The sequence below is a fragment of the Nestor notabilis genome, unplaced genomic scaffold (genome assembly GCF_000696875.1).
Source record: "Nestor notabilis isolate BGI_N333 unplaced genomic scaffold, ASM69687v1 scaffold2139, whole genome shotgun sequence".
Classification (NCBI taxonomy): Eukaryota; Metazoa; Chordata; class Aves; order Psittaciformes; family Psittacidae; genus Nestor; species Nestor notabilis.
In genome coordinates this window covers 57,347-81,441 of record NW_009942190.1, presented here as the reverse complement: position 1 = coordinate 81,441, position 24,095 = coordinate 57,347, and the positions used below count along the sequence as shown (strand labels likewise).

Genomic DNA, 24,095 nt, shown 5'->3' with positions numbered 1-24,095 from the left:
TTTAGTCCCTAGTTTAAATAGCACAACTACTCTTTGCTAGTATTCAGTTGCATTTCGACATGTTTTAAACACTTCAAGAATGAATTAGAAGCAGAGCTGAAGTGATCCCAAACCACACCTTGGTTGTCAGCAAGAAATGAATTAATGTAGCTTTGGAGATGATGTGTATAATGGCTGTAACCTGTTTTATCAGGAGGAAATAATTTGTCTTTGTAGGCACACTGGCCATTCACCTAGGAAATATGATCTGTTACTTTATTATGGGGACAAGTTCTGCCCGTGGGGGTAAATCAACATGGCTTTGATGCTTTACTATTACTCGCATTTGAAGTTATACTGTCATTTTTTTCGAGGCCTTTGGAAGCTTAGCACAAGAAATCACTTCCTCCTCAGAGTGTGTTTCACTGCTTTGCTTACAATGCACAGCATTTTGTCCTTGCAGAGCGTTTGCTTTTGCTGGGCTCTGCACACTGAGGATTTTGGGGAGATTGCTCATGCATGCAGCATAGCATCGGCTGCTTCATGAGGGTCTGAAGCTTTGCGCACTGCTTTATTTTTGTTGTGTAGTGAGGTTACTCACAAGGAATTGAATGTTGTGAGGCTCGATTGCCCATGCTGAATTGTTACTCAAGCACTGGGGCTGCTAAAGGGGTCATGCCATTGTAGGACAACCAACCAGCCATAGGTCACACATGCTACTGTCAGGGATAGCAGCAAGATGACTGCAAATGTCAGTTTGCTGCTGCTAGACTGGTTATAGATACTGTCTCATGTGTCCCCCACACAGCCTAGAAATAAATTGTGGCCAGGCCCCCTGTGTATACAGTGTCCTGTGCAGCGGGCTGGAAACTCTGGGGTGGATTAGTTTTTAAGAGCTTCCCCCTCTACCCTCCCTTTTTGTTATTTTTTCCTGAAATGAAATGTGATGGAGAGTAGTACAATCCATGCAGAGGTTCTCCTGTTACTTGTTTTAATTTCAACCTTGATTTGTTTCACGCTGTCTCCAGTTTTGCACTGAGCTGTGTTGAAGAGGGGGTGGAGGCGAAGATGCTTTTCTGCCAGGTAGAGGTTGTTGCTGAGACTCCTTAGAAGCTGTGGACTCCCTCAGACTGAAAGACACTGTTCAAAACCAGCCAGCCCTATCAGAGTTAACATTAGTTTGTCATCATTAGGTTTTCAACTGTCTGAGCTAAATGGGGTAATTCATACCTGTGATCTATTGTTTCAGGATGTGCCTCGGCTCATGGAGAGAGCCATACTTTCATTCTCATGTTTTTCAATATATTCTTCATACCTGCAGAGATATGTGCATGAAATATCAATTGAAAGCGGTAACTCCTGGAGCTTCACAGAGCCTTCGGATACAAGTTTCTGGGCCTATTTTAGTCCATTTCACTGTAGGACTGCCTGTGTGTATTGGATTGAGGTCATTTTCTTCTACTTTTCTTTGCCAATGTACCTGTGTTTTCTTTTTGTATCCTAAAGCATATGTGCTTTGGTTCTTGGGGAAGTGAAAGGTCACAGTACGTACTCAGATTGTTGCAGTATGCCTCAAACATAGCCACTAGCGCAAGTGCAGCATTTGGGTAAAATTACATTTCTACCAGAGTATCTTGAATCAGGTGAAAATTGGCTGGTAAAAATGAAGGCCAGTTGCTGCCTCTGGAGAATAGAGAGGTGGGACTAACTCCATCCAAAAGATGTGAGTGAATGAACTTGATCTGCGGGGCTCATGGATTTCTGCTCTCTGAAAATGTATAGAGGGCCTTGCAGAATGTGTCACAACGCTTCAAGATGCTGTCGTTTGGGAGTAATTCACTCTTCTGAATCTTCTCTTTTCCCTCTTCCAAAGCCTACGTAATGCTTGCAACTCACTCACCCCAACAATGCACTGCTTGGCTGGGATGCAGGGTGCAGGCACATGCAGGGCAGATGGAGGTATGCTGTGCTCCATCTACCTTTTCCTGCCTGCTTAAATTAGCCAGTCACTGACCAATGCCAGTGGCCAAGAGGAAAGACTATATCTTCCTGTCTTTTTTATCTCCAATGTGTGATCTGGTCTCCAGGTCAGCAGAAGTGAGGCAGATCAACCTCCCAGCCTGCTATATCAGCTGGCAAGGGCAACTGTGTCCAGCACATGGAGTCAGGAGAGGATATAATCCAAGCTGACAGGCAAAGGGCTAGTTATTTTAAGGGATATTGTTCTACTTGCCTAGACCCAGATCTGCTTGCAAATGTCTTTGTAGCATGACAGTACCTGGGGAAGGTGTCCCACTGGCACTGTACAGCAGCCAAAATGCCAGATGCACTCACAAAATCCATTACTATGCCTGGCTGGAGAACGCTTGTCAAGGGCAGGCTGGCTACATCCTGCGACAGCCACCCTGAGGGTCTCCTTGGACCCTCATCCTTGGGCCTTGCCTGGGAAGAGCTTCTCTGAGAGATGCTTACGGCTGCCAACCTGCTGCTTCCCCAGAAAAGCAGGCTGAAACACTCCAGCTGTCTAAGGACTTGGATGGTGTCTTGGCTGTGCCCCAGCATTTACTTCCTAATGACATGCAAGACAATGACTAATGTCATGTCCCTGCTGTGCTGTGTGGATGCTTGAGCAGGTCTGTCTGAGCTGGGCTAGAGTGGATACCTCTGTGCCAGGGTAGTAGGCTGGATTGAGGGTGGCTTGGAAGCTTCCCTATACAGAGCTTAGTGACCTCCGCCATTCTCCCTCTGGCTCAGGTGATGCTTACTCTGCTGAGTGCTCAGCTGGCCCAAAACTGGTGCCAGAGCTGACCCAGAACCCACCTCACAATGGCTTTAATTCCCCCATGTTAACCTTTGCAGGTGCTAAATCATCAAGCTGCAGCTCTTAATGCTGGTGCAGCTGTGGGCAGTTTGAGGGAGGAGAAACTTGCTTCTTCCCAAGAGCAGCACTGGCCGAACTACTCTTCTCTGGCACTGATGCCAAACCAGCACCATCCGCCTTTGCTGGTCAACCTTGTGCAGTGGAGTGGCTGGATGTGGTCCTGGCAGGGGCAGAGCCATGCTGGCCAGGTCAGCTCCATGGTTGGAGCTCTGCCCTTGGCTGCAGTGCCAGCAAGCCCTGCCAGAGCATCCTTGCACGTGGCCCTGGGCTGCATCCCTCTGGGGTCCGCGCTGGGGGCTGCTATGACCCCAACCATCTGGGAAAGCCCTGCTGGTAAGGTGGCCTGTCACAGAACACTTCAGTCAGCTCCTGGTCTGGATTACATCTGGCTGTAATCAGGAGATATAACCCAATTTCCATTAACGGGAGAGCTTCAGACACATTAGAGAAACAAGCGCCTGCGGTATTTCAGTCTAACGAAGGCAATAAATAAAGGAAAGATTATATAAAATGAACTAATGTGTGAAATAATATAATAGCTGGATGTAATTTCCATTCATATACAGTAGTAATAGAATAAAAGCAAATGTGGACAGCCAGCAGGGCATTTAAATAAAATAGTTTAGAATGCAGTAGGTTAATAATAATAAAAAAATTGTGTCCATGACTATAAATTAGTTGGAAATGCCAAAGAAGCTAATAAAGTATCAAAATGGTAATTTTGTAATTGACATAAAAAGGAGAGAAATGGATTTCTGCATGCCTGCAAATTAACATAGATTGCTGAAATTTCACACGTTTGACTTATTTGCTTTTTAAGATGTTAATGAAATGTTGAAACAAGGGGCCTGTTCCTGTGCAACACCGGCCAGCTATTTTTTTTTTTTCAATAAACATGCTTTTCTAGGAAAAAAAAAAAAAAACCAAAAAAAAATAAAAAAAAATCAGTTTTGGAGTTAAAACTGGACAATATTTTTATTAAAAAATATTCTGGGGTGTCTCGGTTTCAGATAAGCCATGACTGCGGATAGAGTAAGAAGGCAGTGGGAAATCCTGATATTTGCCAAAGTAGCTCATTTCAGTATGCTTGAAACAAAACACTTTGATATTTCTGACATGTATTTTTGACCTGTCATTTTCTGAAGTCACTACTCATAAAATTGAGCTATATTTAAAAAAAAAAAAGGAAAATAAATATTTTTTTCTGTTACAAGGGGAAAGTACAGAAGGAAATAATTGGAAGGCAAAACAACACATTATTCTGAAGTGAATGAAACACTTGAAGTTGAGGCAAAGCAAGAGTCACACTGAAAAACCTGCAAAAAAGAATCTGCTGTATTTCTGCAGTAATAGATGCTTGGCCATGAAACTGAAAAATGAATTATTTCCCACATTGTACTCTGTGGCACATTAAATCTAAATTATCCAAGGATCCCAGACATGCAGGACACTTAAGCATGTGCTTAACTTTGCGCTCATGAGTGGCAACATTAAAGTCAATGGGCTATTATGCACATGACTGAAGCTAAATGCTTTTCTGAGCTAGCAGCTTTTGTACAACAAACACCTATTCTGGAGAACTCTAGAAAAAACACAGAAAGGGCACATCTATCAGCTAGAAATTTTCTAAGGGGACCAAAAGTGGGGGTTACTCTTATAAGGTCTGTAAGGGGAAGGTTGTCTAACCAGACGGCTTGAAGGCAGAACAAATCTTCTGTGGGATTGTGCATTTACTGTCACCAGACATTTGTGGTATTTTCACACATTTCTGCACAATACAAAGGAAGTTTTATGTGGTGGTGTTTAAACGCAGAAAATATGAAGTCCTTTGAACAGAAGTGTGATTTTTATTGTCAGGACACCTTTGTAAAGATAAGAGTTAACTGCGCGGAAGTAATGCCAATTCCAACTCTGTCCTCTTGTGATAGAGCAAAACCTTTTTCAAAATGCATAGAGTCCTGCTTGACCAAAAACCATCAGAAGTAATTAAGTCCCCAAACCTTATGTCATGGGGTAGAGTTGAATTTCTTTCCACAGTGCTTTGTTGTGGATACATTTTCCTGTAAATAAGCTCAACTGTGTTCAGTCTTCTGCTTAAATATGACCTTTGTATATAACATTAGTGCTTAATATAACAAACATTGATTCAAAGTGAAGTGTAGAAAATTCAAATAGTCTAAGTCTGATATTTTCCAATAGTCTGAAATTTTATGTCTTAAAATCTGATAGTTTCTCTGCACCTCTTTGTAAATCATCAGTTACTACAGCATGAACTATTTACAAGTACTATACAGTGCAGAATGTGTTTGTGTAATTACATATTATGCTAAAGTCTTCATATTAATAAATAGCTCTTAAAATAGCCACAGCACCTCATTATCTTAGTAAGAGAACTTTCTAACTGGTGACTTACATTTCTTGTGTACATAATATGATCTCAGATAACTTTTTCCAGTTGTAGATGGGTACATTTATCATAGATTTAGTCATTCAGCACTTTTCAGATTGGCATGATGTTATGCTTTCTGAGATCCTTGGAACAAACCACTGTGCCTGTGGGCTAAAAAGTGATTCTGTAATCTTAAGGCTATAAATGTTTAAAGTCAGTGTTTTTTCAAGCATGCTTTTTCTCCCCCGCCCCGCTTCAGTCCTACTTTCTTTGTCGTTTTCCCTCTTTTTTTAAGCTCAGGCCTGTATAGTGCAGAGCAGTGAGGAGGCTACAATATGCTTTAGCCTTGACTCAGTCTCTTAGGATTCTCTTCTGTTGATCTGGAGGCATTTAATGGCAGTAAAAACTTGTGATGGGACTCTTCAGGATTAATGCCAGTTAAAACGCAGTTTAGTTGAGAACTTAATCAGGTAAGATACAAAGGGAGGGGATACTCAGAGTCAGACTGTAGGCTTAATTCATCCTGCTGGAAAGGGAGAGATGCAACCCTCTGGGCTTTGTTGGTGGCACAGATGGGAGTCACTGGATGAGGGATGTTGGCAAAGGGCCTGAGGCACTGTCTTTAGCTTGCAGCTTTCTCCTCACCGCACGGCTCTGTCCTTTCCCAGGCCTTGGCCACCACTGCCTCTTCCTATACATCTTCCTTTTAACTGGCTCTTGGAGGTAACCCATTGGAGGCTCTGGACAAATTTGGTTGCTTCTGTGCTAATTGTTTGGCAGTCTGGAAAAAGTCATCTTTGGAGAGTTACATAAGGGGGAAGGAAGTGGTGGGGAGCAAAGAATTGTCCTGCTTCTCACGTCAGTACAAGTAAGCAGAGAGGGAAGCAATGAATATTTTTATTTATTATTTATACAGTGCCATAAATGTACTTGGCACTCTGCAGTCAAATAAAAGACAATGGCCCTGCCACCACGATATGGCAGCCTGAAAGATGAGACCTGGCCTCCTTCATCTGAATGATCAGGGCTGAATTGCTGATGGGGAGGAGATGGGAAGACATCTACAGCATTAAAAGAAAATACAGCAGCCTCCCCCCACCCCTTTCATTGCTTGTGCCTAGTGACCGTAACGTTTGAAGTTATATGTACCTATGTATACTTGCTAAATTTGGTTGTATCTTCCAAGGCATTTTTACTTCGGGAGCCATGCTTCTGACAGGCCTTTGGCTCTTCAAGGTCAAACTTCCCCTGGGTCTTGGTGGCCCAGCAGACTTGCTTGCTTCAGGTGTACATGTTCCAGTGCCCAGAGACTCACAAGGGATTGATACAGCTTTCATTCCTCTGCTGTCGTCTGTTCGCAGGTGGGAGGCAGCTTTCTGTAGAAGGCTAAAGGAAGGCATTATCTCCCACCTCTGGGGTGGTGCTGGGGTGCCCCAGGTACTGCCTTGAGTTCCGTTCTTTTTGCTTTGCCTCCATGCCTACAGAAGTGCTTCAGAAATCAATGTGATGACTTGGCTTTTCTAATTATTTGGATGAAAATCTGGCCCCAGTGAAGTCTTTGGGAGGTTTGCTGGACTTACGTGGGGTTTCACCCTCCTTACCAGTGATTGGTACCTGCATACAAGGTGCTGAAGCAGGTCAACTGCTATTAGTGCCCAGAACATAGAAGGCTCTGACCTGCCTTTCTTAGTGAAAATGGATGACAAATGGAATTGCTCCCCCATCAAACTATATCCTCTGAATTTCTCAGAGTGTTTCATAATTTGTTAACCAGCTGTCTCATGTGCAAGCAAAACAGATTTCAAACTCCTCTGTACTTAGCTGCCACCTCTCCTCTCAAGGTCTTTTTCATCAGTTAATTTTCTCCCTCTGAATGAACATCTACACTTCTAATGATATAAACATGAGTGTACTAACTGGCATCTTTCTGCCTCAGTAATTTCTGTTCTGTGCTTGCATGGGACTATTCAGTAGATACCTTTTGCTCCGTTATGTTTAGCTTCCAAGGAAGCTGTTTTACAAGGGTGGAAGACATGGCATGATTTGATACTGGGATAAACAGATCTTCATTCTCTACATGCAGGCAAGCAAAAGTTAAGTGTACTGTAGATAAGACCCATAGGCCATAGGGCAACAGATAGGACTCTGCTCATCTACTATCACACCTGCTAATACTAGGGCTGTTCAAGAAGCTTTTGTCTCCAACTGGTGAAGCTCAGTGTTTCCACTACAGATGATGTTCTCTGGTCAAGCTTGAGGAACACATAACAGTGTGACTGACTTGAAGCCTATAGCCTGCCAAATGTGTCCTGAGAAAGTTTGAAAGCCTTAGTGTTACCTTTTGGGTGGAGAAGCTGCATGTAGTCTGCATAATGCTCACACACTTGGAAGACCCAGAAGATACCCGGTTTGGTGGTGGTGAGCGGACTCTGTCCACATGTGATGGTCTGATCCCTGAGGGGCTCCAAAGGCTTGGTGTTTCCACAATGCCTGGGTCAGGAGAAAGGCAGTGTGGTCCCAGCATGTGCGTGTAGGTCTGGCTGTGGAAGACGTGGGACCCCTGAAATGCCATCTGTTTGGGGTGACGCTGTGCTGCCAAGGTTTTCAATCCTCTGCTCTCTGCAGAAACAGCACAGAGCAGGTCTGCACATAGCAATCCAGCTTGTGGAGAGGCTGCACAGTCCCACTGTGTGCATTGCTCTGGCAATAACTGCATGTGATGGCGGCTTCTTCCACCAATTGGATCTCTGCTTTCACCTCAGTTATTTTACAAGGGCAACTATTTTTATAGTTGCTATATTTGAACTCCTTTCTTTTTTTTTTCCCCTCCCCAACCTCTGCATTGTCACTAGGTTGCTGTGTTCCCTTCCCTGACCCACACGTGTCCCTGTTTCACCACCAGACAATCACAGATACTTTATTTCTTGCTCGTGGGTCTGACCCACCCTACATTTTCCTTTAAAAATTACTTTAATCTAATACTTTGCTGCAGTCAGCTGCACTAACTGATAACTCCTTTCTCAGACTTATCTAGAGGAATTCATGGGTGAAAGCACTATGCAAAGCAAGACAAGAGAATTTGAAACATCACCGAGTATTGAATAATAAGATAAACCACAAAGTCAAAGTCTGAGGGAGCACAAGGTATTTTTATGCCCTCCCAAAACTGACTTATATTGGATTTGATGCTCTTCGTTCCCTTTTTTATTTTTTCCTTTCTTTTTTTTTTGTATTTGTAAATCGAGTTGTGTATTGTTTGACTGGTGAACACAAGAAACTGGGGGTTTGCCACTGCAGGGCTGATTTCTTCCACTGGGCCCAACAATCAGGAAGAGTTGATGTGGTGACTGAATTCTGAGCTGAGAGGAGACTCAGCTGCTGCTGAGGAGGTGGAGGGAATGCAGAACAGCAGAGGAAATTGGAGCTCAGGTAATAGGAGGATCTGAATACTTGTAGACACTTAGAAATGGCTGTGAGTTCCACCTTGGGAGTAAAAAATCTTTGCAATATCAAAATTATGTGACTGCAGAGGGAATAGGGGTGCTTTAGGAATGAAGCTTGAGAAGTATCTGTACAAGAGATTCATAAGTAGTAGGAAAATGAGCAGCACATTCTCTTTAGTTCGCTCTCATCACATATTATTGTACTAGTGCTATGATTTTTTGCCTATGCTGTTGAGCTGGCACACTCCTAGCTGGAATGTTGTTGTAGCAATGTGAAAGTGCCCTGCACCAACATACCAACAGAGCAGACTGGGAATCCGTAGAGCACTTCCTCTACCAAGACAGGTGATGGGCCGCAGTAGTGTGGAAGTTGATATAAGAGAGGCACTGAGGAGAGTAATAATGATCATTGACTCTCACTAGCAATACTTTTTATTGTCTTTCTGTGAGCTTTTTTAGTGTAATGTTCTCTCAGCATCTTGGGGTCTCAATCAGAATGTTCTTAGTATGGTGGAGAGCATGTCCAACAAAGGCAAGTCAAGGCAAGACCTACTGGATAGAGCCAAAGGACAGCAGCAAGAATGGTTGCAGGTCTAGATAATACAGCTAATAAGACTGAGGAAATTTGGTCTCTTTGGCTCCAGTGCAAGAACATGGAGAAGAAACAGCTCGATGGTCTTCAGAAACATTAAATGTACCTTCAAAGAAGAAGAAATTATTTTGATTTCCCTGTCCATGGTGAAGATAACAGAAAATATTGTAGTTGGATTGCAGCAGGAAGGTTTTAGTTCGGACACTTGGAAGAACTTTCCAATAGTAAAACCCTGGTGCAGGTTGTCCAGGGAACGGTAGTGGAGTTTCCAGGACCAGCCATCTTCCCCAGCAGGTTGAATGAAGAGCTGTCAGGAGCAATGATGTCTAGGAGAGACCCACTGGAGAGAGAGGGGCAGAGCAGACATCTCAGAGCCAGATCCAGGTTTGTGATTCTGTGGCATTGTTCATGGTGCAGCTTGGTAAAAAAAATGACCTATTTTTCAGGTATAGAAAGGACAAGCCTCCTCTCTTTGACATTCATGCATTAGCTGTGAAGGAGTTCATTTCCTGGCTGAAACAGAGGATACGGAAGCAAGACCGCTTGGGCAAGGCATGTTGCTGTGGACATGCATAATTTATCAAGACCAAGGTGTAAGCATAGAGCTACCTCAGAGTTAGATCTGAAAACCACTGACCCACTCTTTAATTTTTAGCAAGTTTTGGGTGAAGCTCCTGTGCAAACAGCCTGACTGGATTCTCAGGCAGCAAAGAAAGGTGCAAAGTGACTGCAGGGACATGCAGCTGAACCAGAGCAAGAGGAACCAATCAATGATGTTTGGGAAATGCAGAGAGGTTGTGGTAAAATTACGCGCTTGAGCACGGACTTTGCTTTTCTACCCTGATTTTCTAGCCTGATACCACTAAATCTTACATTGCAGCTCACTAATAAATGCCGCCGTTTTTAGGGATATTTAGCTTGTGCCACAACAGATATTTGATGGTTGCACAGCTGCCAAAAAAAGCAAGCAGTGGGCTGCTTATAGGTGCCTGCGCAAAATGTTGTGACTGATGCCCTGATGGGCAAGTTCAAGATAGTGGTAGGCACTTTGGGCTGTCTGCTGCCCACATCAACTGTCTCCCTGTATGTGTGGTGGGAAAAGCTGTCCTGAGGGCCAAATGGTCCAGTGCCAGCATTCATCTATGCAAATGTTGATGTCTAGAGGCAATTTGGGTGCACTAGAGTATTCAAAATATCCTCCAGTGGCTGTCAAATCTGGTGCAGGGGCTATGAAAGACCTGCTCCCAGGGCGAAATTCCCGTGGCATCTCAACTTGGCAATTAACACTTGGGCAAATGAACTGAACCCTGAGTATCTAATACGGGCTCAAGCTCTTTTGGACTTGCAGGTAACAGAGGAGCTGAACCTGTGGGCCTTATTTTGGTGTGTCAGAGCTGTTGAGATTCCTGTGGTAGAAAAGTTAAACTGGGGGTCTGAGCCTTATGAAGTGAAAGAAGCCCTCCCAGAGAAGCTGTGTGGGAGTAAGGCACTGCACACATACACAGACACACACACACACCAAGTTTTGCCAGCTCATTATGTTATCCAGCAGGGGATTATTCTTTTTTAAAGCAGTGTAAAAGTAGATCAGCTGATAAAAAAGAGCCTTTTTGTTGTGAGAGCTTGCTGAGTTTGGGAAACTGCTTTCAATGCTATTGGCAAATACTCTACAGTGTAAACAGGGCCTACATCAGGCAGATAAATAAGTGCAGATGCGCTTTTCTGTAGGAAGCATTTGGTGATAGACAATATATTGAAAAAAAATTCTCATCAAATTAATTGCGGCCAATTAGACATAACCCCTTCCCCTCTTCCTGAATCCCCTCCAATCACAGCTGCCTGAATGGAAAGAGCTCCTATCACCTGTTTCATTATGCAGATTGATATTCGAACATCTGAGAACAATGCTGCTTTCTGCTCGGCATGGCTCCAAATTGCTAATGAAACAGCTCTGCCAGACAAGTCACTTAAACCCGCTCTCACTGCTGCTGTCGACAGCTCTCACGGCGAGTTGCGGGGGGAGCGGGAAAGGGGCTCTCCACTCTGAATGTGCTAATAGCCCCCAGCCTGTGTGTTTATCGCTCTCCAGAGCAGGAGGATTTCTGCTCTCTGACTCTGAGAGGTTACTTTTCCCAAAGCCATGCTCTGATTTGGACTTAACACTTCTTGATTTCAATTTGTTGAGTAAGGGTTTGAAGAGGTGGACAGCTGCTGAACACAGGCTTCATATCCCAAAGCTATCCCAGCCCTTCAGGCACACTTAGTGTCTGCTTCCCACCCTGAATTCTAGGACCCACTTCTGCCCCACATTCGATGTGAAGTCAGCTCTCTGAGGGATAACTTTCATGGGCGAGAGTGTGTCACATCACCTTGACTAAAAGGGGAGCACTTATGACCAAAGCCCCATGGTGAGCAAGTTGCAGGCTGCAGGTGAGGTACATCCCCATCCAGGGGTCTTTGGCTGCAGATTCCCTCTCAGGCATTCACCCCTTGAGGTACATAGAGCTCGGCAGCAGGACCAGGCTCCAGCTGCCGCAAGTATGATGGGGGGCTTCTACAAGTGTGGTCCCCGTACAGCTCTGTTTGCTGCTCCCTGTGACTCTCTGCAGCTGGGTTTGCTCAGCAACTGGTGCAGTTGCTTATCTTCTCTTCCCCCATTATCACCACATTTTTAACCCAGAGCTTCACAGGGCTCCTCTTTGCAGATGCCTTGGGTAGAGCAGTTGTGACTTAGGGCTCTGGCAGGAGAAACATTTATATGGAATGATGGGACAGTTCTCTCATCAATCTAAATTCTGACCCTTCTGTCAGTATCTGTGGCTAATTCCTTTGTCAGTATTTACTAAGGCGTTGAGATTATCTCTGCACAGGCTGCCTCCATGTTATGGCCCCTGTGCTGTGTCTCAGCTCCTTTCTCATGTCTTGCAGACTCCTTCTCGACTAGCCTGTCAAAGTGCCCTGCTTCCCTGGGGCTGACACTTCTGACTCAGGCCTACTCTCCCAGTCCCAGGGAGAAACCAAACAAGTGACTTTCCTTACTGAACTTCTTGGCAAGAGGGTCAATTAACTTTCTTCCTTATGGATATTCTCTAGTTCCTCCACATGTGTTCCTCCACCATGTTGCCAGGAGAGAACACACTCTTCCCCAGCTGTCCATATATTTTCTGGGAAGGCTTATGTCTTCTTGCTCCTTCAATATGAGCTGTGTGGGGCAGAGTGAGCTTAGAAAGATGTAGCAGTTCTTGGCTCTGGAGAGCATTTTGGAGATCCCTTCACCCCTGAACTGAGCTGTGCTCACCTACTTCCAAGCAACAAATGTGGGGATTTTTCATCTGCCATCTCCTGACAGAAAGCTTCATGCATGTACCTCTGTTATTTCTCAAATGTGAAGAAGTTAGCTGTCTCTTTCTGGCTCCAAATGGACTGTGGAGTCAGCTGGGCATCAACTGCTTTTAGCTTGGCAAACACCAAACCAGGTGGCTGGGGATGAATGTTCCTCTTGGGCATCCAAGCTAAAGATCTCTGGTGTGGGTCCCATACGGATCCTTTCAGACTGTTTCCTGTCTTGTTGTCCACCAGGCTATGGTTGAAGTGTGTGTGCATGTTGGTGTGTCGAGAATAAATTGTATTTGCAGATCTGCTCTGACTGCTTGAGAAATGACCAGGGGGTAAGGGATGATGACTGACTGTGCAGTATGTGGTTTTGTAGAAGCCATCAGCCTGGCTTCCTTCTCTAGAAACATGCTTTTCTGGTTGCCGAAAACAGTAATCTCATTCAAGAAAAATGTTTTAATTTATTTATTGATTGCCCAGGAAGTTAAAAACTAGGTATGGAGCCTTTCATCTCTGGCCACTGAGATGGGCCCTTGAGCACAGGCAGGACAAAGGACACTTCAAGGATGGGATCATTTCCCTTATCACAGCCGTGCCTGACTCTATAATCCTTCTTACTCCAGTTCATAGACCTAGTGATGGAAGCAGACAAAACTAGAGATCCTATCACTGGGAATGGAGGCTGGAGGCATAAAATGGACATTGGATGGGGCCTCTTTTTCTCTTTTTTCTCTTAACACTGTTTGGGCCCAGAGAGAGGCTTTCATAGCTGCTGCTTCTCCAAAGGGCATGCTGAAGCTGAGGTCACACCAATACTGTTTGGACCTGCTTGGTGCTTGTCCTGCTGACTTTACTTTGTTGGAGGGCTCTGTGGGGATGGGGAGTGGAGGCTCGGGGAAAGCAAGTTGCCCACTTTGCAAACTCCTGTTTTAACATGCTGCAGTGATTTTTCTCCCATCAAAGTTTGCTTTCATTACAGATTTTGATAGCTATGAGTTTGTCTTCATCCCTAGAGGGTGCGACAAGGTTCTAAGAGCCACCTTACTGTTTGTTTTGTGTTATGTGAAACCTCTTCATTTTTTTTTTGGTGAGGTGCCAAACTGTGTTTCAAAAACATCCCTGATATTTTCTGTTGGCTAAAAGAAGTAGGACATGTCTTCTCTCTCACACTCTTAGGTGTGCACACACAAACCAGCCCGTCTCACCATCCATACTGGAGAGGTGATTCCTTGCACAACCACATGAGTTGACTGGTACACAGAAAAAGCACACTCTTAGGTGTGCACACACAAACCAGCCCATCTCACCATCCAGACTGGAGAGGTGATTCCTTGCACAGCCACATGAGTTGACTGGTACACAGAAAAAGTGATGTGAATGGTGTGTTCACCTATCACCTCTGCATCACAGACACAGCTCCTGTTTGGCCTGAGTGCTGAGATGTTATGAATGAGATACACTGCTTTAGCGGCTTTGGCCTCCTCATCTGAGTCGACCAGAATCATAATTGGCTTTGAGCAGAACTCAAGAACAAGGCTCATCTGCATGTTTTTTAAGCTATAGCTGTAGACAGCAGCCACATTTCCACTATAGAAGGTAGCAGTTCATGATTGCATATATTCATGTACCAGGTGAGCTCTCGCTGTTAAATGGTCTGATCTTCAGCATGTTCTTGGCATGCTTCTCAAGATCATCCAAAAATACAGCCGCAGTTGGGAGTCAGAAATTAGCACCAGGCAAGCTACTGCTTGATATCAGGGGGGCTGATATATCAGGGAGGTGGTGGGGGGTAGGGTGGCTTCCCTCCATCTAACCTACCTTTTCAACTTTATCTATACTGCTTATTCAATTCCAAGCTTACAATTCTGTGCTCCTTCCCGTCTGCTGGTTCTAGGAGTTTTAAGCAGCCTTGATAATTGACAGTCTAAATTTTACTGCTCATAAAATCCCAGAGAGCATTGATTATGACTTGAGTTAAGCAAGTGGCACATAAAACCTCACAACCTTGCAGCTGTAGCGGAATGTTATGATGAATGTATTTCTTAGTAGCAGCAAAAGGTTTGGAGTATTCAGCCAGCCGGTTCTGGGCACTGAATGTTACTAGTGACTTGAAGCCACTAATAGTATTTCATTTGGGACATTTGCCCAAAAGTTTGAAAGCTGATCATTCGTTTGGTGAAGTGAGTGTGAGGTGTTCTGAGAGACATCTCTCCTATTAATTGCTTTTCCACTTCAGTCAGAATCAAGAAGTGCAAAGGCATCCATGGACCTGAAAAATATACTTTTTAGGAACTAAATGACACTTTATGGATAAAATGTACACAGATTTTCTTGAAAATGTTTGCCTGACCGTGTTCCAAAGCTGCCATTACCTTTTCCCTTTCCTTTTTCCTTTTATCTAACTTTTTCATCTTTGATTACTGGCGATTTTATGCACTTGATCAAGAGTGGAAAAGAGACTGGGTTGCTCAGATTCACTTCTTGGTTCTCTAGGTACTAACAGGAGATGTCTGTGTTTGAAAAGAGTGAAATATGGTATCTTCTTAATCATACTTTCCACATAATAGTAAAATAAAATCAGAACTACCTTTTGAGGAGAGTGTGTTCTTCCATTCAGATGATTGCTTCTTGCTGAAAGATTGTGAGAAATATTCTTTTTCTGTCTCTCCAGTTCCAGAAACCCAACGACTTCTCACCCCCTTTCCGCTTCGGGACAGTTCCCAATGGCAGCACAGAAAGGAATATTCGCAACAACTACCCTGAAATGCACAGCTACATGGTGAAGTTCAATCAGAGGGGGGTGGACGATGCGCTGTTCTCGCTGAAGACTGGGTGAGGCTTCCTTCTTCCCTGCTTCTTCCATCTTCACCAAAGAAATCTGAGTTCTTTGCACGCTTGTCTGGAATTTTTTATTTTTTATTTTTGGGTGGGATTTGGAAAATGAGCATACATTATCATTCCATTGCGGTGTTCAAGGCCAGGTTGGATGGAGGCTTGAGCGACATGGTCTAGTGTGAGGTGTCCTTGCCCATGGCAGGGGTTGGAACTAAATGCTTTTAAGGTCCTTTTGTGACTTAACCATTCTACGGTTCTATGATTCTATGATTAAAAGTATAGCAAGACCAAACACAGCACAGGAGAATAATTCTGTGATTCTCTTAGCCAGGTTTTTATACTGACATCTGTAAAAGAGTTTCTGGCTCTAGTGTGTTTATAAGACTATTGAAAAAAAAAAGGATCTTCTGTATCCTTGTGTAGTTTAGTTTTGTGTGTATTAGTCCCAAAGACCTTGCTTCATCAAGGTGTTTCATGCTGATGTGTCCTTCTGCGTACACAGGAAATGCTCACAGACCTCTGTGGACAAAGTTTTTTTCAGTGTGTTTATATTGTCATCTGGAAATTCTTTTGTTTTCCCTCCTTCTGTGTATAAAAGATTATGTTAATCAGGAAGCTGAAACAATCCTTCTCAGACTAATCCCACCCCAGTGTATCACTAGCTAATATAGTATAATAGAAGGTGTGCTTGAAGCAAATAGTATGGAAGTAGCCTTTCTCTCTGGAATATTTTAGCATCAAGGGCTGAACAAAGTGTTGTTTAAATAACAGGGAAGTATATAAAATGGGAGCATTTCCTTGGGTAATTTGGGAAACATGGGAAAAATCATTTGCAAACAGAATGTTTGAACAGCTCATCCTATTTTAATAACAGTGAATCTGCAAGGGAGCTAACTTAAGTGCCATTTTGCAAGCCTTTGTCCTTTATAATCAAAGACCTCTTGCCCAAGCTGACAATTTTGATTGTCAGAGCCCAGCCCCAGTGAAAAAAGAACCCCAATGTTTTTGCTTACACTTGTGTTGTGCTCTTATGAGAAAGTTCATTCCAAAGCACGAATGAAGATGTTCAGCCAATTTAATTACTAGATTGAATGACTATTCCTAAACCTGTTTGCCAGGTTCAGAGGCATAAAGCCCATTATAAATGATTGTACCATTGTCAGATGTCATCCTGGGAAGGTACATTTGCCAGGAGAGACATTATCCAGGAAATAAATATGCTCTGTCCTGGAAATATATGGATGAAATAGAGCTTATCACTTGCAGTAGATGTCATCCTGGCTTCATATCCACACTTGGACAGACTTCCCTACAGATATGCACAGAGATATTCACCATACTGGAAATACATGTGCAGGAGATGGATTGAAAAGATAGCATGGGTGTGAGAATGTGTTAGGTGGAAGGTCTTTGGTCTTTTATTGAAAGGTGCTTCATTTCAGATCTAGTGGGAGGATTTACTCATCACCTCTCTTCAGTTATGTGGAAGATGCAGCCCCCTGAGACCGCCCCCCACACCTAAATCAATTTATTGCAATGAGAGGAAGGCTCTCATCAGTCTGTTGTGCTGTCTACCCAGCCCAGCCCTTAATGGGGATTTTCCTGTGTTGAAACTGATTTTTTTCTTGTGGTTTTCAGCTAAGTACTCACTGCCAAAGTGCTGCTCAGCCCAGTAAACCATAAAGCTGCTATGGTGGCCACTTGACATTGGTAAAGATCCAGTAGTGCTTTTCACAGTAACCAGGAGTGATGTTATGGCTATATTTGTTTTGAAAAAACTACATTTTGCTCAGCTAAGTCATGCCAGCAGTTTGAATCTGAGATAATCTTTTCCTTCCTCCACCCCCTACTTGGTTATCTAACATTGATGCATTTTATGAAGCATTTTAGGTTCCTTTGAGATGAAAGGCCGCACAGAAATATAAGCTATTCTTAGGACTATAGATCTTCCTTGACTTCCTCTTTGTTTGCCTTTATCATGCAGTATGTTTATATTCCACATTTTCTTTCCAATCAGAAACGGTGATTATCAAAGAGACAGAAAGAAATAGACAGTCCTCATTTATAATCTAGCTTCCCCTGTAAACGGGTTCTAGGCTTAGATTTTAGTTAATTCTGATGAAGAGGAAGATGCAACCTACTGTAGTCTGTCTGAAAGAGGTTCATTTCTGCCTTAGTTACCTGAGAACACCTTTGAACTCATATAGATTCTCTCTTTTCTGCATCATGCCTCTCTTGTTTCTTGCACATGCAGGAAGTTGGATGCTTTCATTTATGATGCAGCAGTGCTAAATTACATGGCTGGCAGAGATGAAGGTTGCAAGCTGGTGACGATTGGGAGTGGGAAAGTGTTTGCCTCCACTGGCTATGGCATTGCCATCCAAAAGGACTCGGGCTGGAAGCGCCAGGTTGATCTTGCCATTTTACAGCTTTTTGGAGATGGTAAGTGACAAGAAAAACAGGAGTTTGAGTTTTCCTAAGAAATACCAAGTTTTGCATGTAAGAAATAGATGTTCCCAGCTCTGTTGCTTCATATTTGAATTGAGAACAGGAAATTACTAACAAGGGTTTGTTAAGAAGCATTGCACCAAAATGTGAGATGTCGCTTGTTTTAGGTTGTTGATGCAGGCTGGCAGTATCATCAAAAGCAATGTCAAAAATACTAAAGGTTTCATAGAAGCAGCTCAGATATGTGTTTGAAAAATACCTTGTGTGAAGAAGGTCTTGTAAAAACAAGATTCCTGTTGTGAACTTTTCACTAGCTTTGAGGTTTTGCCATGACTAAATGCATTAATTATACTGGCCTTTCTGCGGTCATCCCATGCTTTATAGTTCCATACAAAATCAAGCCATACAGATTTTACAAAATTTAAAGAAATATTTCTGGATGAAGGAATTAACTGAGATTTTCCAAAACCTAAAAAATCAAGGGAGAACTTGAGACTCAGAAGCACATTTTGGAGTGAATTTTTACTCCGAACATTATAGTTTTGTGGGATAAGGGATTATTTCTTAAAAAATATTTTCCTGGCTTTCCCTTTCCATTCCGTATTAAGTCTTGTTGTTTCCCTTTTTTAATAAATAAAATTCAAAGGTTATTTTACTTATAAGTTGTTTTTTTCCCCCTGAAATCTCAAAATAACATATGGTATAATAAATATGGAAAGAACATAGCTCTGAAAATTAGCCACCTGACGGATAGGGTGTTATGTCTCCTAAACAGCCTAATTTGTATTATTTCAGAAAAAGATGTAAGTTCTCCATAAAGCTTCAAAGACTGTGCTACGGCAGCACATAAATATACATATTTTTTCCCTCTGCCGCTGGACTGCAGGTTGAAAATGTGAAAAACTAACTTTCCTAACAGCATGAAATGAATTGCCAACCTGCAAAATTAGTTTGTTTCTGAATGTCTCAATATGTGTGTGTGTGAGAGTTTATCTCTCTTTCTCTCCACTCATGAAAATACCATAATGGGAGTAAGTGGGGTATGAAATTAGACTACAGAACATTTGTTCCTAGCTGATACAATTTGGTAGTATTTTTGATTGGTCGAAGAGTTTGAAAGTGTTGGATTTCAACAAAATTAAAGGGAAGAAAAACAGGTAAAAACACACAAATATTTTGGGAACATTGCACCTAGTTTTAATGAGCTACAGGTCCGATGGAAACGCATTCAAAGTCAGACATTCTGATTACAAAAAAAACCCCAAAAAACCATTTTCAGTTTTGGGCTGAAAACGTACAATGTTTTCACATAGAAGTGACTTGGTTTTTTTCTAACTACGTCAGTCACTGATTATTTCCCTCATCAACCTAACATGAAGGTGGAAGTTTGTGAGGCTAGGTCTTCAGTCATCTGGTGGGCAACTTTTTCAGTATCTTACTGTAGACATTTGGCAAGTGTGATAGTTGTGTCCTGTGGTACAGCTTTTTGTGGCTAATAAAAAATGTTTGGCTGTGGAAAAATGCTGTTGCCCTCCCTGTGACAAAATGCACCTGCCCGTAACAAAAGGGCAGTAAGGATATTTCATGGATGTACTAGATGTGGAAAAAGAACGTGGCCACTGGAAATGACCTTATATCAGCTTCTTGCTTTCAGCCTTCCCCAGCTTGAGGTCTTTAACCATTGCAGGGCTATCTATCTAAGCTGTTTCGTTCCTTCTCTCTGTCTTTCTAGGGGAGATGGAGGAGCTGGAAGCACTGTGGCTCACTGGCATTTGTCACAATGAGAAGAATGAGGTTATGAGCAGCCAGCTGGATATAGATAACATGGCAGGTGTCTTCTACATGCTGGGAGCAGCCATGGCCCTCAGTCTCATCACCTTCATCTGTGAACATCTCTTCTACTGGCAATTCCGCCACTGCTTCATGGGTGTCTGCTCTGGCAAGCCCGGCGTGGTCTTCTCCATCAGCAGGGTGAGTGTCATTAACTAGCAGGGAGGAACAGATGCTTTATTCAGACAGTCCTAGGTACTGGAGATGGGGAAATCCACCACAGCTGTCTAACACACAGGTGGCATGGAGTGGTGGTTTGCAGGATAAAGGCTGTCCTTAGCTAAGGCCAAGGTGTCTTTTCACTCTTAATGTTGCAAAACCATCTAATGTTTTTCTGTGACAACTCTGGTCTCTGCTGGATTATGGTCATGGAAATGGAAACTTCCTATGGAAATGAAAATGCAGTATCAAGAGAAGTCAGCTGTAACTGTCTGCTCCTCCAATGTGAGTTGTGAGAAGGACAAATTTGGGGACAGTAAGTCAAGTAATGGTGGATAACATAATTAGAAATCCAGGAGTTTTTCATTGTCCTCTATATTACAGCTTTTCAGCTGACCTTATGCTAGTTAGAAGTGTGCTGCCTTTGACAGTCAGAAGTCCCTAACCAAAAGCCATGCCTTAAACCATGTGGAGAGGATGCCCACATAAACCTAGCAATAGCTTTATGTAAATCAGCCTTAGGCTGTGATATTTGCATTTAGAGCAGATTCTAGTAATTTCTGAGTCATCTTTCTCCTATCAGTGCAGCTAGCAGTGTGCAATTTGGAGCTTTTTTTGTCTTCTTTCAAGCCACCGGTCCCTTCTCCTGATCCATTCTGAAGTGAGGTCAAATCTCAGCATTTTCGACCCCAGTGACCGATGTAACAGAATTAACTTTGATCGTGCAAGGAGTATGTAATTGCTACATAACATACTGTTGAGGAGAAATGACAAAGCTTTTGAATGCAGGGGGCACAGCCTCTTTTCTGTAGTATTAGTTTCTAGGCTGGTTTAGTCTAGAGATAAGATGGGGGATTGTGTTTGGTGATCCTTAGCTAACTACAGGTTCTTTCATTCTGGGGTTATCTGCTAGATCTGGGCCAGGTTGGTGAAAAGTCTTAAAAAGTGTTAATCATCTGCTAGCTGCTCAGAAACTATGGTAACATGATGTGATGGTGTCCATTTCACAACTGACTTTAATCAGCAGGCACCATTTGGCAGGCCAGGGAGTAAATGAGCTCCTTCTGCTTCTAGGGATAGCCCTTGTAAACCATCTGTGTCATGGATGAAATGAGGTAGTGGGGAATGCGGAGGAATCAGGCACTTCTGCTGACTGATTTGAAGTTGAATAGAGTATTTTTGCTTTCAGGGATGTCAATTTGGAGCCTGTTATCACTGTTAAATTTAATAGAATGCAATTAAAATTTCTATTGTACCTCACTCATCCAGGTGCAAAAGACCTAAATACCTATCTGGCAGAAGCGCTCTTTCTCTGTTTCCTTTGCTAATTTGTACCGGTGATTAATGCAGCTAAGTTTATGACAAATGAAGCTGTTCCCTTTCTAAGATAGCTTCTCTCTCATTGATTCACTTATGTCCAGATGAATTTCAAGGGCCAAACTAGACTCTTCCTCTCAACCACACAGAATCATTTGTCTTGATGACTGTGTTCCCAAGGTATGATTGACACCATTTGCAATTCCATGATACACCTATTGGATTTGAGTAACTTTTACAGATGCGAGCAGATATTCCTGCATCCTAGAGATGTGACATGAAGCAAAGCAGAGAAAGAGGAATGGAGGGGAAGGAAAAAATGTGAGGGGCAAGAAAGAGGGGCAGAACAGCAAAGGTTGGTAGAGCAGATCTAATCTAATTTGATTTGATTGCATTCCAAGATGGAAGGCTGACAGGCCTTGCTGTCTTACAGGAATATGCTGTTGCCACACAGGGTGTTTCCCAGTCCAAGTTCCGTTTTGTGTAGTCTTTGCAGGACCACTTACCTTCCTGCTTTCTTGCGTTTCAGGGTATCTACAGCTGCATCCATGGTGTGGCCATTGAGGAACGCCAGTCAGCAATGAACTCCCCCACAGCAACTATGAACAACACCCATTCCAACATCCTCCGCCTGCTTCGGACAGCCAAGAACATGGCCAACCTGTCAGGGGTCAATGGCTCACCACAGGGTGCCCTGGACTTTACCCGCCGTGAGTCGTCGGTCTATGATATCTCCGAGCACCGCCGCAGCTTCACCCACTCGGACTGCAAGTCCTACAACAACCCCCCCTGCGAGGAAAACCTCTTTAGTGACTATATTAGTGAGGTGGAAAGGACCTTTGGCAACCTCCAGCTGAAGGACAGCAATGTGTATCAGGACCACTACCACCACCACCACCGCCCCCACAGCATTGGCAGCACCAGCTCCATCGACGGGCTCTATGACTGTGACAACCCACCCTTCAACGCCCAGTCGCGGTCCATTGGGAAGAAGCCCTTGGACCTGGGGTTACCCCCTGCCAAGCACAGCCAGCTGGGTGACCTTTACGGCAAGTTCTCCTTCAAGAGTGACCGCTATGGGGGCAGCGGGGCCCACGATGACCTGATCCGCTCGGATGTCTCTGACATTTCCACTCATACGGTCACCTACGGCAACATCGAGGGCAATGCAGCCAAGCGGAGGAAGCAGCAGTACAAGGACAGCCTGAAGAAGCGCCCGGCCTCTGCCAAGTCCCGGCGGGAGTTTGATGAGATAGAGCTGGCGTACCGCCGGCGCCCACCCCGCTCGCCCGACCACAAGCGCTACTTCAGGGACAAGGAAGGGCTACGAGACTTCTACCTGGACCAGTTTCGAGCCAAGGAGAACTCGCCACACTGGGAACACGTGGACCTGACGGATATCTACAAAGAGCGGGGAGATGAGTTTAAGCGTGACACAGGAGGAGGAGGTGGTGGGTCCTGCACCAACAGGGCCCACCACAAGCATGGCTCAGGCGAGTTTGGAGGAAGCAACGAGCACAAGCATGGAGGAGTTGTGAGTGGGGTCCCAGCGCCGTGGGAGAAGAACCTGACCAACCTAGAGTGGGAGGATCGGTCCGGGGCTAATTTCTGCCGCAGTTGCCCTTCTAAGGTGCACAACTACACGCTGGGGCAGAACTCCACCCGCCAGGCTTGCATCCGCTGTGAGGCGTGCAAGAAAGCGGGCAACCTGTATGACATCAGTGAGGACAACTCACTCCAAGAGCTGGACCAGCCACCTGCCCCCGTGCCCGTGGCCACCAGTGCCACCTCCTCCTCCAAATATCCTCAGAGCCCTTCCAATTCTGCCTCCAAGGTGCAGAAGAAGAACCGCAACAAGCTCCGTCGGCAGCACTCCTATGACACCTTTGTGGACCTGCAGAAGGATGACTCAGCCCTGGCCCCCCGCAGCGTCAGCCTCAAGGACAAGGGCCGCTTTTTGGAGGGGAGCCCCTACGCCCACATGTTTGAGATGCCAGCCAGTGAGACCACCTTTGCCAACAACAAGTCCTCAGTGCCCGCCACCAGCTACCACCACCACAACAACCCCGGCAGCAGCGGGGGCTACATGCTCAGCAAGTCGCTCTACCCCGACCGGGTCACCCAAAACCCTTTCATCCCCACTTTTGGGGATGACCAATGCTTGCTCCACGGCAGCAAATCTTATTTCTTCAGGCAGCCTGTGGTGGCAGGAGGGCCCAAAGCCAGGCCAGACTTCCGAGCCATTGTCACCACCAACAAGCCGGTGGTCTCAGCCCTTCATGGGGCTGTGCCAGCCCGTTTCCAGAAGGACATCTGTATAGGGAACCAGTCCAACCCCTGTGTGCCTAACAACAAAAACCCCAGGGCTTTCAATGGCTCCAGCAACGGGCATGTTTATGAGAAACTCTCCAGTATTGAGTCTGACGTTTGAGTGAGAGGGGAAGAGCGCGGGGAGGGACTGGGGGTGTATGTGGAGCATGGGAGGGTGGGGTGGGATCAATCCCATCAGCTACTCTTCTAGGTCATTCTTAGTTTGTGGGATACTGGAGTTCTGAGTAGTGCAGCACTGGTGACAAGTGCCACCTCTTTGGTTTCCCCACTTCCTCCTCCTCTTTCCCACCCCTTCCCTTTTATCTCTTTTTCCATGTTCTCGCTCCTCCCATTCTCCTCCATTCCTGGCCATTGCACTTTACAGTGACGTTGGAGTTGGATATACTTGCTCATGATTTCAGGAAGTGGAGAAAATGGCAGGGAAGGGGTGGGCTGAGGGCGAGTGGCAGTGACTCTAGCATTTTAGTTTTGCTGGCTCCCAGCAGAGAAAGGCACTGTGCACACACACGTGCGTGTGGCAGGAGGAGACAGCAGAAGCAGTGTAATGGACATGCAGGA

General features: G+C 44.4%; 1 protein-coding gene across 1 annotated transcript in view; it reads left to right on the top strand.

Annotated features, from left to right (window-relative positions):
• Window positions 1–23,637, top strand: part of GRIN2B (glutamate receptor, ionotropic, N-methyl D-aspartate 2B) — a gene marked incomplete at its 5' end in the record, with an annotated part of 30,186 nt that extends 6,549 nt beyond the window's left edge. The window contains 4 exons of the mRNA XM_010021264.1: window positions 15,289–15,449; window positions 17,707–17,894; window positions 19,633–19,871; window positions 21,736–23,637. Coding sequence (XP_010019566.1) covers window positions 15,289–15,449; window positions 17,707–17,894; window positions 19,633–19,871; window positions 21,736–23,637 — 2,490 coding nt within the window. The remainder of the gene's footprint in view (window positions 1–15,288; window positions 15,450–17,706; window positions 17,895–19,632; window positions 19,872–21,735) is intronic.
• Window positions 23,638–24,095: the final 458 nt, after the last annotated feature.